The 13,420-nt window shown below is 30.7% G+C and overlaps 2 protein-coding genes and 1 long non-coding RNA gene across 3 annotated transcripts; all 3 read left to right on the top strand.

The window, feature by feature from the left end:
- Positions 1-2,567, top strand: LOC104648840 (uncharacterized). Its single transcript, XR_742818.4, has 2 exons — positions 1-253; positions 1,705-2,567. It is a non-coding gene; the product is annotated as an uncharacterized lncRNA (long non-coding RNA).
- A 5,824-nt stretch (positions 2,568-8,391) lies between these two features.
- LOC101264353 (probable protein phosphatase 2C 72) lies at positions 8,392-10,369 on the top strand. Its single transcript, XM_004245324.5, has 5 exons — positions 8,392-8,676; positions 8,966-9,253; positions 9,337-9,454; positions 9,659-9,882; positions 9,970-10,369. Exons 1-5 carry the CDS (start codon positions 8,503-8,505, stop codon positions 10,162-10,164), a joined length of 999 nt encoding a protein of 332 aa, XP_004245372.1. The 5' UTR covers positions 8,392-8,502; the 3' UTR covers positions 10,165-10,369.
- Positions 10,370-12,486: 2,117 nt separating this feature from the next.
- Positions 12,487-12,861, top strand: LOC138338048 (uncharacterized). The gene has a single exon (XM_069288512.1). It carries the CDS (start codon positions 12,487-12,489, stop codon positions 12,859-12,861), a length of 375 nt encoding a protein of 124 aa, XP_069144613.1.
- The last annotated feature ends 559 nt before the right edge of the window (positions 12,862-13,420 follow it).

The following is a 13,420-nucleotide window of genomic DNA, read 5'->3' as shown; positions in this document are numbered from 1 at the left end:
AGGAGACTCTGGGAGAAAGATTTAGGAGTTGACTTTTTTTTTTTAGTTGGTAATTTCTCGTTCTAAATAGAAAAAGCAGAGAGATTTTTGTGAAAAGGAAATCTTGGAGAAGGATTTCTTTTCGGATTTTTTTTTTTTTTGAAAAAAAAAGATATTGAAGAAAGGTTTTCTTATTTTGCTCGTGTTTGTGTTCGTGTGTTGGTGAATTGGTCTCTTGCTCGTCGCTGTCTCCAAGTTCGCTGCCTACAACAAGGTAAACAGCTCGTGACTCTTTCAATCGTTTGAACTATTTATGTTAAATCCTGTTTCTGTCATCTGCCAACTCAAAAGGACTTTATATGATAGTCCAGGTTTAAATCTTTTCCTGTAGTATTGATCGTTTTGAAATGATGAATATGTATTTCGTTTTCAAGGTGATTTAGTATTTGTTCGAAGCTTGTTTTTTTTCTCTACTCATGGTTTCTTCGAGTTTCTTGCTGTTGGTTATGCTTATCCTGATCTTGTTTTGATTATTGTTCATTCCTATCGAGATGTTGTGGTTTATGCATTACTTGTTTTGGAGGTGTCCAAAATTTGTTCCTCTTTTCCTGAAGGTTTTATTTTTTAGTTTCTTAGATTGATTTTTTTGTGTTGTTGGGAAAATGAGGTCTGGCTTTGTGTAAGTTGTTTCGAAGTTTGGCTGATTCGTCTATCTTTAAATATTTGGTTTTGGTTTCTGTCGCTTAGACACAGTTCATTCCGGTTTGAATGCGCTATTTTTTCCAGAAAATTATAGATACTACTCCGGTTTGTTCTACCTTGTTCACTGAAAGAGTGCATATCAATTGTAGTGTAAAGAGTACCCCAATCGATCTTGGTCGTACTCTGGAGTTTCTAGTAGCTGATTTTCTTTGTGTTGACATTAGTTATTGTGAATATGACAAGAGTTCGCAGTTTTTTTAAATTTATATATATATATATATATATATGCATTTTAGCTCCGTTTTTGCTTAGAAACAATATGCTCCAGTTGCTTTTCTCTTTGACTCTTTAAGTTCCAATGCTCACTAGTATATGTATGTGCTACTGTCAAGTATCATAATTAGCATATCAACCTTGTTACCTTTAGTTCGGTTCATTCGGTTTTCTTTAGAGTCGTATGTGTCGGTTCGACTTGAATCCCTTAAGTGACCTTCATTGTTGTATATTCTACTTCATGCTCTTCTGCTTACTGTTTCAAATTAGTTGAAATACTTTGCATTGATTTGATTTTCTCATGCTTTTACCTATAGTCGTGTTCACTTCATCTTGCATTCTTGTCTAGTTATAGCTTCTTCTTCTTTTTTTAAGTTTGTTCTGATCTCATTATTCCGTCGAAGGATCGCTTAGGATAGTGTAACACTGTTAAGTAAATTATTACAGGACTAAAAATCCATTAATTGGTAAGGGTGATTTCTTCAACTTGCTGGCTTACTTCCTAAAGCGACTATTACTTTCTTTATTTTTTCTATAAAATTGTTGTTGTTGTTCCATGCACTCCTGTGCAATTTCCTTTGAGGATTTGTTGTTCGAATTGTCAATTTCCCATTTTAAATGCCCTTTCCAGAAAGCTAAGGTATTTTTCCCAGTATTTGTATTGGTTGGACTACATTTAACTCCTTTCCTTTATTTGTCTATTGACCGCTTCGCCTATCTATTCTATTATGGCCGGCTTGGAGACATCAGAGGAAGACCACCATCTCTATCCGGATCATAGCTTCATTCGTTCGTTGAACCGGCAAGGGCAAGCGATAGAAAAGTCCCTCGCGCGAACTACTACTACTAGAAAATGGTGAGACCATTAGTGAAAGAAGGACCAAACCAAGGAGGATCCTATCCTAAAGGAGAAGGAGGAGTTGGAGGAGTCAGTTTTCTTTGAAGATCGAGGAACGTAGTGTCGGACAATTATGCCATTCGGAAGAAGTCTTCTACAGAAGAAAAGCCTGTTACGACATCTTTCTTTTTTATTCAGCTGTCTTTTTTATGTCACTTCCAGTGAAGGTCGGGTATGTGCCACTTATACCATCAGCAGATGGATTAATTACCACTAGTTCCATGCCACCCAGCATCTGTCGCTACGCTGTTCCCAAGGACTAGCAAAATCGAAATAGCGAAATTCTTGGGTCATCTCAATGGGTTCAGAAACCACACGTTTCTCTGGATCATCATAGCGTACTTCCACATATCCACTCAGAGGAAGGTCTTTTCGTAATGGATGACCCTCGAAACCATAATCTGTTGATATACGGCGTAGATCCGGATGCGTGTAAAAACTCGTTTGAGTTCGCATAAACTCTTACCTTCTTTTGTTGCATTTCGGGAGAGCCATGAAGGCTCAAAATTCCTTTATCAAGTCAAGACATGAAATTGACATACATGTCCCGAGTTGGAAGGATCCAAACAAATCAAGAAGTTGAAGAAATTGGGCTAAAGAGTCCACATATTTTTTTAAATGTTATATTTTGTTGTAAAAATTTAAGGAATCTCATAGTGTAATTCAATAATTACACTGTCCCGACAAATTTAGTATTTACTAAAAATCCCTTAAATTTTTTGTGTCGTGATACTTTAGACTCTAGTGATACATGGTAAATTTAAACTGTTAAGAAAAAAATGGGGGAAAACGGTACATTTAAACTTGTTAACTAAAATAGCTTAATTTACGGTAACAGATCATTAATCAGCATTAAATTATTGAATATTAATTTCAAATTTTGAAAATCAAAGATTATATCATCTATTTTGAATACAATTTTCAAAACCGCATGATACATAAAAAATATTATGATACACAACAAATTCATGTATCAATGCATCGTCTAAAACATTATACACACTGATTCAAAATGTATCGGCAAGCACACTTGATGAATTCAAAATGTATCAATGCATCATCTAAAACACTATACAAACTTGATGGATTCAAAATGTATCAGCAAGCACACTGATTCAAAATGTATCAGCAAACACTTCATGTATCAATGCATCGTCTAAAACACTATACACACTGATTCAAAATGTATCAGCAAGCACACTTGATGGCGCAGTTATTGAAATTAATCACTGATACATGATAAAAAATTTCAAAAACCGTTGATACATAGAAAATCATATGATACACATCTAATTCATGTATCAAATCATAGACTAAACATTATAATCCACTTAGTACTTATGTGTTAAACCTATTGTCTGATACATGATAATAATTTTCATAATTTTTTGATGCATATTGGATTCCTTAAAATTTTTACTAATTTCAACAACAATTTTAAAATAAGTATAAAAATACAAACCCGAAACAATGTAGGCCTGACAACAATGTTTGCTGCTTCCTTTTTCATTTTTTGTTGTATTTTGACAACCTTTGATTTTGATGTTTTGCCGGAGTCTTTGTTTGAATCCTTCTGAAGATTCATAGGATCATGCAAAGACTTTTTTTCTATTTTCTTTCCAATTTTCATCGTCGGAATCATATATTCTTCTATTAATTAACGGATCCATTACTATGATGTAATAGAACAATTAACCAAAACAAAAAAAGGAAGAAAAGAAGAACTGATGATGGAATAATAAGAAAAAGAAGAAATCAATAACCGATGCTGAGTTAAGAAGAAGAAAGACGATGATGGAGTAAGAAGAATTGAAGACGTGATGGAGTAAGAAGAACAATAAGAACGGGAGAGAAATTGTGCAGTTTTTTGAAATTTAAAATTTCAAAATTGGGTGTTTTATTTAAAATTAATTAAAATTAATAATTCAAAATTCAAAAATTGATTTAGAAGATTGAGTGTTTTAGTGGAGAAAAAATAGGCATTATATTGGGGGATTGTGTATTATAGGAGAGAGAATGTTATGTATCTATACACTTCTACTAAAATTAAAATAAAAGAAATTATGTAATATTTAAAAAAAGAAGGAAAAATTAGAGAATATAAAACTTATAATTGTGTATTTAAGTTGTTTTTCCTTATTAATTTATCACTTAGTTTTTATTTTATTCTTATCATTAGTTATAGTCATTTTCAATGTATTATTTTAAAATATTAAGTTAATTTTAATAAAAAATTATAGAACAAAAGTATCATTTTATTTATAGTGTGTCAAATTAATATTGAACGAGATAACCAGTTATCTCTATCAACATATATTTGCTTTGGTACCGCCAATTATATAGCTTATGGAATATTTTTTTATTCCCATAAAAATCCTTACGTGCAAGAATGAAAAATTAAAATTTAAGAGCAATAGATTCCAAAAGTCAACACAAGCAAAATGAGGCAACATTTCTAATGGAAAATTCAATATTTAAAAAATTATATCGAGTTTAATTGAAAAGGTGAAAACAACATCGTATAATTTGTCATAAATGAATTCAAAATCTTTATAAATCGAGTTTTTGCATGTTTTTATTTGAGTTACTACTTCAAGTCCATTTTTGAAATTTTAATTCTGTACATTTAATGAGTAAAATAAATTAAAGTAAATAAGTAGTCCAGTTTTTGTAATCTAAACTTAATTTGAGCCAAAGATTTTAAGATTTTAAGGCTAAAAATGTCATTGAATCATTAAAAAGAGAAAAAAAAATGTTTCATTCATTTGAGAATTGACAAATTAAGATAATAAAGAATTGATTCAATTATGTTCGTATTCTATTTAATGATCCTGCATATCATATGTTTAATTAGATTTTCACACACCATTACCCTATTGAAAATATAATTATATATATGCTTTCTCCTATTGATTAAATTTTTAGATGATAGTCTAACATTTCAACATGATATTAGAGTAAATGAATGTCATGAAATTAAATCTCACTGTCATCTATATAAAAAGAATTTTCACGACAATTTAACTAACATGAATTCTATCCAAATATTCAAGTGATTCATCATAGTTAGTACTTGTATCTTTTATATTTCTTATGTTAACCTTCAACCTAATTTAGTAGCACAATCATTCTCCTCTAATCAGCCTTAATTATTTGTTTAAGTCACATATGCATGATGCCAACAACACTATAATGCTGATATTAATCCTAATTTTCTGTTTCTAATTGAGATATTATATTGCATATTATCCATTTTTTCTTATACATTTATTAATTTTTATCTCCATTATTATGAAAATGATGATGCATTGACCGTAACAATTTCTGTACATTATAAAGATAAGAAAATGAATTGTTCTTAGTATGATATGACGCATGAATTAAGACATTTGTCATCATAGTTTATTTAAAAATTTGAATATAGTCAAACAAGTTTTTAATTAAATGCAAATAAATGTATAGAAATTCAATTTAGGTATCCATTACTATCAAAAAGTTCTCTCTTTTAGTATACATTAATTCAATGAGTGATCTCCCATTATCCAACCACAAAATTAAGCTCCATGAATATCACATTTTAGTTCAAATGATGGGATAAAAGTATGTTTGGCAGCTACAACGTACTTATCAACTTTGTAGGGCCAATTCTTTCATACCCTACTCATCCTTAGCTAAATACTATTTTCTCTATTTTATATTACTGAATTTGTGAACCAATATATATATATATATATATATATATATATATATATATATATATATATATATTAAAAAATCATCCAGATAAATAATTTTCACTATTATTTTTTGCAAAATAATAAATATTAAAGATAATATAAGAATGATATATAAATAAAAATGGAGAGCGTAAAATAGAAATAGATTCTACGAGAAATAAATAAATATCCGTAAGAAATGAATATTTTAAGTTGAAAAGAGGAATGATGTCAAGTTGCTTCCATATGCCATACACTAAATGTCATATATTTAAAACTTTAATGTAAATTTTATGTAATGAGAAAGATAATATTCTTGCTTTTGTCATGAAAATATTTGAAATTCAAAATTTTCCACTTAACATACCAATAGAAGTCTCTAATTCTAGCTAAGTAATTTCTTTTTTATTCCAATCTATTGGTTTCTTTTGAGTGGAAATCATAAACACCATGATAAATAACATGATAAGCAACATAATTCAGATTGAATTTAAAAATAATAATGTAAACGTGAACTTAACTGACACTAAAAAGGGGATTTTAATTTCTTACTAGCCTCGATTAGAACTATGTTATATTGCATCATCCATTCATTAACGTGCTATTGTTTAAATAATAAAACTTTTTTGATAGCTTGGCCAAATCGACTTTATTAAAATCATGACACTAGATAAAATTAGACAGGTTAAATTCTTGTTAAGCTTTCAACAATTTGAAAAGACATCTTATAATTATATTCATTCCTCATTATATATATCATATGACCGCCTAAAGGTGAAAATTAATCTTTATAACGAAATGTTATATTATTCACAAAGAAAAAAGCTAACCTAATATTATATATCATATATGCTAAATTTTGTATAAAGATTAGCTCCCTTTACAATGCACTATGTTGTGATAATATTAAAATTGTTTTCTCTTAAATATAAGACACATTCAAATAAACTTTTCTTGATAAGACATTTGACTAAGAAATATCATTAATTATTAGTCAGATACAACTTATCAACTTTGTTAATTGATTGGCCAAGCTAGTCATAGCCTACCTCTTTCTTTGCTCAAAACTATTTTTAAAAAAATTGAATTAAACGAGAAATGAATAAATAATGTTTGTTCAAATAAATTAAAAGAGGAATATAATGCTAGTTATTACCTTCATTAAGGTCCAAATTTATGTGATGATATTCATTGAACATCAAGTTTAAGGAAAAAAAGTTAAAAAGACTTATTGTGATTTAAAATAAATTAGGATATTTATGCAAGTATAAATTATCTCGTTAAGCTTAAAAATAAATATTTTAAAATTTAACCGTTACTACTAAACACTTATTCTCTAAATAATTTTCCAAAATCTAATACTAAATATCATTTAATAGGGGGTAGTATCATAAAACATCTATTTTAATATTTATTTTCTTAATATGAGTGTCAAATTATATAATGACAAGTAAAAATAAACCGAAAGTAATATAAAAAAAATCATTTATTACTAATATCAAAAAAAATTATTCCTTTTTAATCAACTAAAAGCAAAAGAGTTGGGTATAAATTAAAACTTAAGGAGAAACATCTGTCTTCTAAGACAAGAAGCAAAGAAAAATATTGCTTGGAATAACAAGACTTGTATATGATTGGATGAATTTCTTGATAAGCTTTCAAATATTGGAAAAGACATCTTTCCTTATTTGTCAGAATATTAAATTTATGCGGTGGCAAATAGGAATCATAAAGAAATATTATATTATTGTTTGATTCTCAAGAATATGAACAAGTAATCTAATGTCAAATCTATTTGTTTTCCAAATTCTTTGATTCCTTCATATTACCATGATGACAACATGTTGGAATGAGTCAACACTAAAATTAAAATTAAGCAACGGTATTAAGAAGTCAACACATTCAAAGTGACGCAAGATGTCTAATTGATCTTTGGTTTAAGTTACCAGCTAAAAAAAACTAGACTTCCCACTTTACTCGTTTAAATTACTCTCTCTCCGTTCAATAGTTATTTATTTTAAAAGCAATTATTCAATAATACGTGTCAAATTTAGAAAATCAAGAGATTATTTATTTTTTATAGCTATTTTATCCTTGCTATTAAAAGTATTATTTATCATCTAACACATTTCTCAATGCATTAAATTTAATAAAATTAAAATATAATATAATAATATTACACTTATATATATTATTTCTTAAGGTTATATACATGTCAAGTAAATAGTGAACAACTATTGTTGAAAAGAATGAATACTCTCTTCCTCATTGTGATTTCTTAAATTAGTTATCTTAGCTTGTTTATTAAGTAGTATTTTAAAAGTTTAAGATAAATTTCATTATCTTTTTCTATTTTATCTTTAATAGTAATTGTGCAGAAAAATTACATACCCTTTAATTATAGGGCGATAACACACAAATAAAGTGAATACTTAATGAAGAAATATTATATCTTAAGATATAAACATGAATAAAATAGACAAAATTAATGTTTTGGGGTGTGTAGAAAATGAAATACGATAAATAATTTGAGATGGCCAGGGATTATAATTACCGAGGTTCAACTTAACACACTTAACATCCTTAGGTTTCTTCTTAGAAATTAAGATTCATCATAAACTATTTGCTGAGGTGTTAAAGCTGAAGTATTACCTTTATTAAATAATAATCAAAGTGTGCTTATGTTAATTAATCCTACTCAGATGCCCCTTAAACTGAATCTTGGGGTAATCTAAAATAATACATCATAATTAAAAAAAGTGAATTGTTGACCCTGAATCATTTTTTTTTTCTAATCCTTATCAGCCACAATTATTATTCAGAATATTCATTAATCTCATTTTTTCAACTCTTTCCAATAGTATAACAATATTTCTTTTATATAAAGGATTCTCTTTAAGCATCAAAAATAAAGAAAAATAATTAGTTTACAATATGGGAATCTGCATATCCTCTGAATCTTTTGAGATTCAACCTGTTGGTTTTGGTAATGAAAATGTTGTTCATTATGATGATAACAACATTAATGAGAACCAATGTGTAATTGGTTCTGTTTTTTCTCAACAAGGAAATAAAGGAATCAATCAAGATTCTGCTATTCTCTATCAGGTTTGTCATTTTGCAACATGTTTATTTAGTTTTTCTGCGCAAACATGATCTTAACTTGCTTTCAGCCAACGGCTGTGCCCTCCAACTTTGAGTCTGTACAAATAAAAACTTAAACTTATATAAAAATTGAACAAGTAGAAACACGTGTCCTACATGACATAATACATGGAATATCAGAAGTTAAAGGTCATGGTTGTCAGCTGATGTCAAGTTAAGTATTGTGTTTATGTATTATACTCTTTTAATTACATGGGGTGTATAAAGATGGAAACTTTCCTTTTTATGGCAGCGCTATGGTGTAGAAAATGGAGTTTTTGGCGGAGTTTTTGATGGACATGGAGAGAATGGACACATAGTAAGCAAGTTTGTTATGACTAAGTTGCCATCTTTGCTGCTGAAACTTACATTTTCTCTGCCAAAAATCTTTTCTGTGAAACAAAATGTGATGAGAAGGAATTTTAACAAGTGGAAAAAGGTTTGTTGGAGTTCCTTTATGGTGATGGATAAAGATATTAAAAGTCTTGAAAATTTGGACTGTTCTTTCAGTGGAACAACTGCTGTGGTTGCTATAAGACAGGTAACGAGAAAAATCTTTCATTTGACCTGATTATCGTGAATATTGCTAAAAGTTTTGGAGAATCTAATATGGAAATATTATAGGATGATGATCTAGTTATCGCCAACCTAGGAGATTCTCGAGCTGTACTAGGAAGAAAGACAGAGGAGGGAGTAATTGAGGCTGTTCAGTTAACTACGGATTTGAAGCCTAGTCTGACTTGTAAGACTCTTCTTTTCATAATATTGACATGACACACTTGGCATAATTCAATTTCAAATTGTTCTTAGTAATGGTCTACCGGAAACAGTTTGTGAGGTAGAGGTAAGGTCTGCGTACATTAGACTCCACTATGTGGAACTACACTGGATATGCTGTTTTTGTTTATTAGTGACTAAATGATCATACACTGTTTGATGCATACAGCTGAAGTAGAAAGAATAAGGAGGTGTGGTGGCAGAGTTTTTGCACGGAAAGAAGAGCCACATATCCAGAGAGTGTATTTACCCAATGAAGATGTTCCTGGTTTGGCCATGACAAGATCATATGGGGATTTAATGCTAAAATATTTCGGCATAATCTCCGAGCCTGATGTCTCTTATCACCACATTACTCCGAATGACCAGTTTGTTGTTCTAGCAACTGATGGGGTAAGCCTATTTTCAACTATGTACTAGTATATTTTGTTCTGTTTCTACAAGACTTGACATGTTTATTTTCATTTTATATAAAAATAGGTGTGGGATGTGCTGAGCAATGATCAAGTCGTTTCCATAGTGTGTGCAACAAATAATGCAGCAGCAGCGGCAGAGACAGTAGTACAAGCTTCGTTAGATGCATGGAAACAGAGGTTTCCTAACAGCAAGAGAGATGACAGCACTGTCATTTGCCTCTACTTGCAACAAGGTGCTTCTCTGAAGAATGGTACTTGAAGCCAAAGCTTTTAGGTACTGATGTTACTATTTGTATTAGTATATGGATATTCGCATTTTGTAGATTATTGAGTTCTGAGTAGAATTTTTGGAGACAAACGTATGAAGGCTACAAACTCATGAGATGAATTTCTAAGTGTTTTTTTCTATATAAATAAAGCATACTACTACACAAACATTTTGTGTAAATATAATGCATTTTGTACACTCATTTGTTCACCATATCATTATATGGGTCAAAATTTGGTTTACTGAATATTTATTAAGTTAGTTGAAGGTTTAATGTTGTTGTTACGAGGTTGCAAAAGTTGTCCTACTGAATTAGTTGAACAAAATAACAAGGAAGAGAATGGATGCAAGAATTTCACAAGTGGAATATAACTTGAAATCCCTTCATATGAAACTGATACAAAAATCTCAAGTAACGAGTGAGATTCTCCACACGAATGAACGACCTATCAAGTTCAAGCAACCCTGATTTAAGCTGATCGTCAATTGCAACTAGCATCAACATTTTATTCATCTTTCGGACCACCTCATTCCACCATATCATATGTTGAAACTCTGGGGTACTAGAGAAAAACAATAGATATAATCACTTACTGTTTATCAAAAAAAGGTATAGTTGAATTTCTATGTGAGCTTTAAAGCACAAGTGGATTGAATTGATCAAGATGAAAAAAGTACATAAATAATAAATGAGATAACATAAAATGAATAAGCAAATGTAGTATGCGTTGGCTTGAATCCAAAGATACACTTCTTAGGAAAAGCTTGAAGATTGCTCAAAGCTAATGAACAAGTAACAAAATTGTTAGAGAGAAATTGAAGTATTTTGTAAAAGAATCCGATGATTTACAAGGTAGTGATTCTATAGCTTTTATAGGGGTGATTACTCAGGAGCTAATTCCCAAGAAGTAATCTTAACTCATGATAAATAAGTAATTGACATTTTAGGATGGGAAGAGTAACGTTTTCATAACGCCTAGTGTTGGTCACTGGATTTTTCTCCTTTCATAATTGGTTCTTGTGAGGCAATCCAGGATGTGTAGTCCACTGTACATATTACAAATCCTGATCGCCTCACAATGAACCAATTATGTGTACAGATACACATACATAAAAAAAAAGTTGATCTTGTTAGATCGAGAAAGATTTTGACAACTGACAAATAGAGGAACATACTAAAGGAACTTGGAGCTGACATGTTCCTTTCAGACCGAACCCGGATGGGATAAGGAGAATGTCAACAACGCAAATTAAGAGTTATAAAACAGTGGAAGGGTTGCTTTATCGACAAGAAACCAGTGCAAAGAGGTTTCCTTTCATAAAGAAATCCTAAGCGAAGTAGGAAGTGTAAATGAAGTAGGATGCATAAGCAGAGTGAGAAGTATAACAACGTAAATAACTTTCAAATCCGGAACAGATTAGGTAGCATGATCAGATATGTAAATCGAGTTCATGTCGAAATAGGCTTTGAAAAGTTCAAAGTCTATGAATACGACAATATTTTCTTTTAAGAAAATTGCGCACTCAAACAGAGAATTACAAGAAGAATACTATAAAATAGAGGTAGTTCATATTTGAGTGATTTCCGATTACGAAGTGCAGCCAACACAAGGAAACAGGAAACAAGAATCGAAGAATTGATTCATAGGCTTAAGTTTTATAGTTCTTAAGTAAAGTTGCTTGTATTGAGTTTTTATCGAGTTTTATCCTTAATTCTTTCTAGATCCAGGGAAGTATAAACTGGAGTAGGAATAGAGTCTTCAAGTTGGGGCAACTTGAAAACTTGGGAACATAAACCTTCGGAAGTTTGTGTTAGACTTTAGGAATTAGAGTTAGTTTCTAAGATTGCAAGAGTTGTAATCTGAATTCATAACTTGAAGTGGGGTCGACGAGTTAGTTGGTTGTTGGTGTCTAAGAATTAGACTTTATAATTCCTTAGCTTACATATTGCTGTAATCTTTTTTTGAGATTCAGAGTTTAATGAAGTGGAGTTAAATCTTATAGAGGTGTAGGTCGTGATTTTTTTACCTTTACGAGCTGAGGTTTTCCGCGATAAAATATTATGTCATTACTTTATTTGCTTTACATAACGTAGCTACTATAATCTACAACGGAACAAATAGAATATATCTTTTCCTTAGGCAAATCTGAGGGTCAATATTCTAACAGTTGGTGTCTATGAATTCTGCAACTCTGCTTGGACACAGTGAAGTTCAATACATCAACATACCACCACTATTCAATGGACATTACTACGCATGGTGGAATGAGAGAATGGAGGATTATTAACAAACCAAGGACTATGAATTATGAATGAGAGTTACTGATGATCCTCTTATTCCTGTGATGCAGGGTGATGAAGGAAAAGTCATTCCAAAGTCCAATGCTCAATATGGAGAAGTTGATTATAAAATGCTCGAAAAGAATGCTAAAGCTAAGTGCATCCTTGTATGTGCACTTGGACCTAATGAATATAGTCACATCTCTGGGTGTACTACAACGAAACAAATTTGGGGCATACTGGTAAATGCACAAGAAGGAACTCCCCAATTAAGAAAATTTGGAATTGCTAGACTATGCACTAAATATGAAGCATTTAAAATGGAGAGTGGTGAATCACTTCAAGATATTATAACTAGATTCATTATTATTGTGAATGGAGTGGTGTCTTTAGGGAAGATATGTTAGCGGAAACGTGAAACTAAAGAACAAGGAAGAACAACAATATTTAACGTGGTTCGGATCAAAATGATCCTACGTCCACCAAAGAACAACTGCACCAATATTTATTTCACTATACAAAGAATATAAGTGAATACTACAAGAGAGAGAACACAATGCCTTAGAAGATGAGAAGGCAAGTGAAAGGATGATTTGAAAATGAATTAAGAGCTACCTATTTATAGGAATAAATTCATCCTATTGATGTCATCCATGACATCGCTATGTGTCAAAATTGTCAAGGTTAAGATAGCAAACCATTATATGGTTTGCCTAAGTTTCACCTACCAAGATACAATCTTTGACTTGTATTTCCTACTAATTATCTTCCTACCAAATATTCATATTAATTCATCTTCCATTTAGTTTGATTCCACAAGAACCAAAACCAACTATTTCAATCTCCACCTTGGTTTGTGTTCCAAGCATACGTATAAACAACTCCGGCCAAAACTTCTAAGCTTACTGGGCAATCCCTATTGTAAGAAACAAGAAGAATCAAACCTTTGTTGAATATACCAGCTCC

Source organism: Solanum lycopersicum, chromosome 8 (assembly GCF_036512215.1).
Source record: "Solanum lycopersicum chromosome 8, SLM_r2.1".
Lineage (NCBI taxonomy): Eukaryota > Viridiplantae > Streptophyta > Magnoliopsida > Solanales > Solanaceae > Solanum > Solanum lycopersicum.
The sequence above is the reverse complement of the archived record's forward strand: the minus strand, read 5'-3'. Positions and strand labels throughout refer to the sequence as shown.

Bases quoted from the DNA above. Each gene is read 5' to 3' on its own strand.
- LOC101264353 (XM_004245324.5), top strand. From the start codon at position 8,503: ATGGGAATCTGCATATCCTCTGAATCTTTTGAGATTCAACCTGTTGGT. The intron at 8,677-8,965 runs GTTTGTCATTTT...TTTTTATGGCAG, and splicing joins ATTCTGCTATTCTCTATCAG to CGCTATGGTGTAGAAAATGG. The intron at 9,455-9,658 runs GTAAGACTCTTC...TGATGCATACAG, and splicing joins TTTGAAGCCTAGTCTGACTT to CTGAAGTAGAAAGAATAAGG.
- LOC138338048 (XM_069288512.1), top strand. From the start codon at position 12,487: ATGAGAGTTACTGATGATCCTCTTATTCCTGTGATGCAGGGTGATGAA.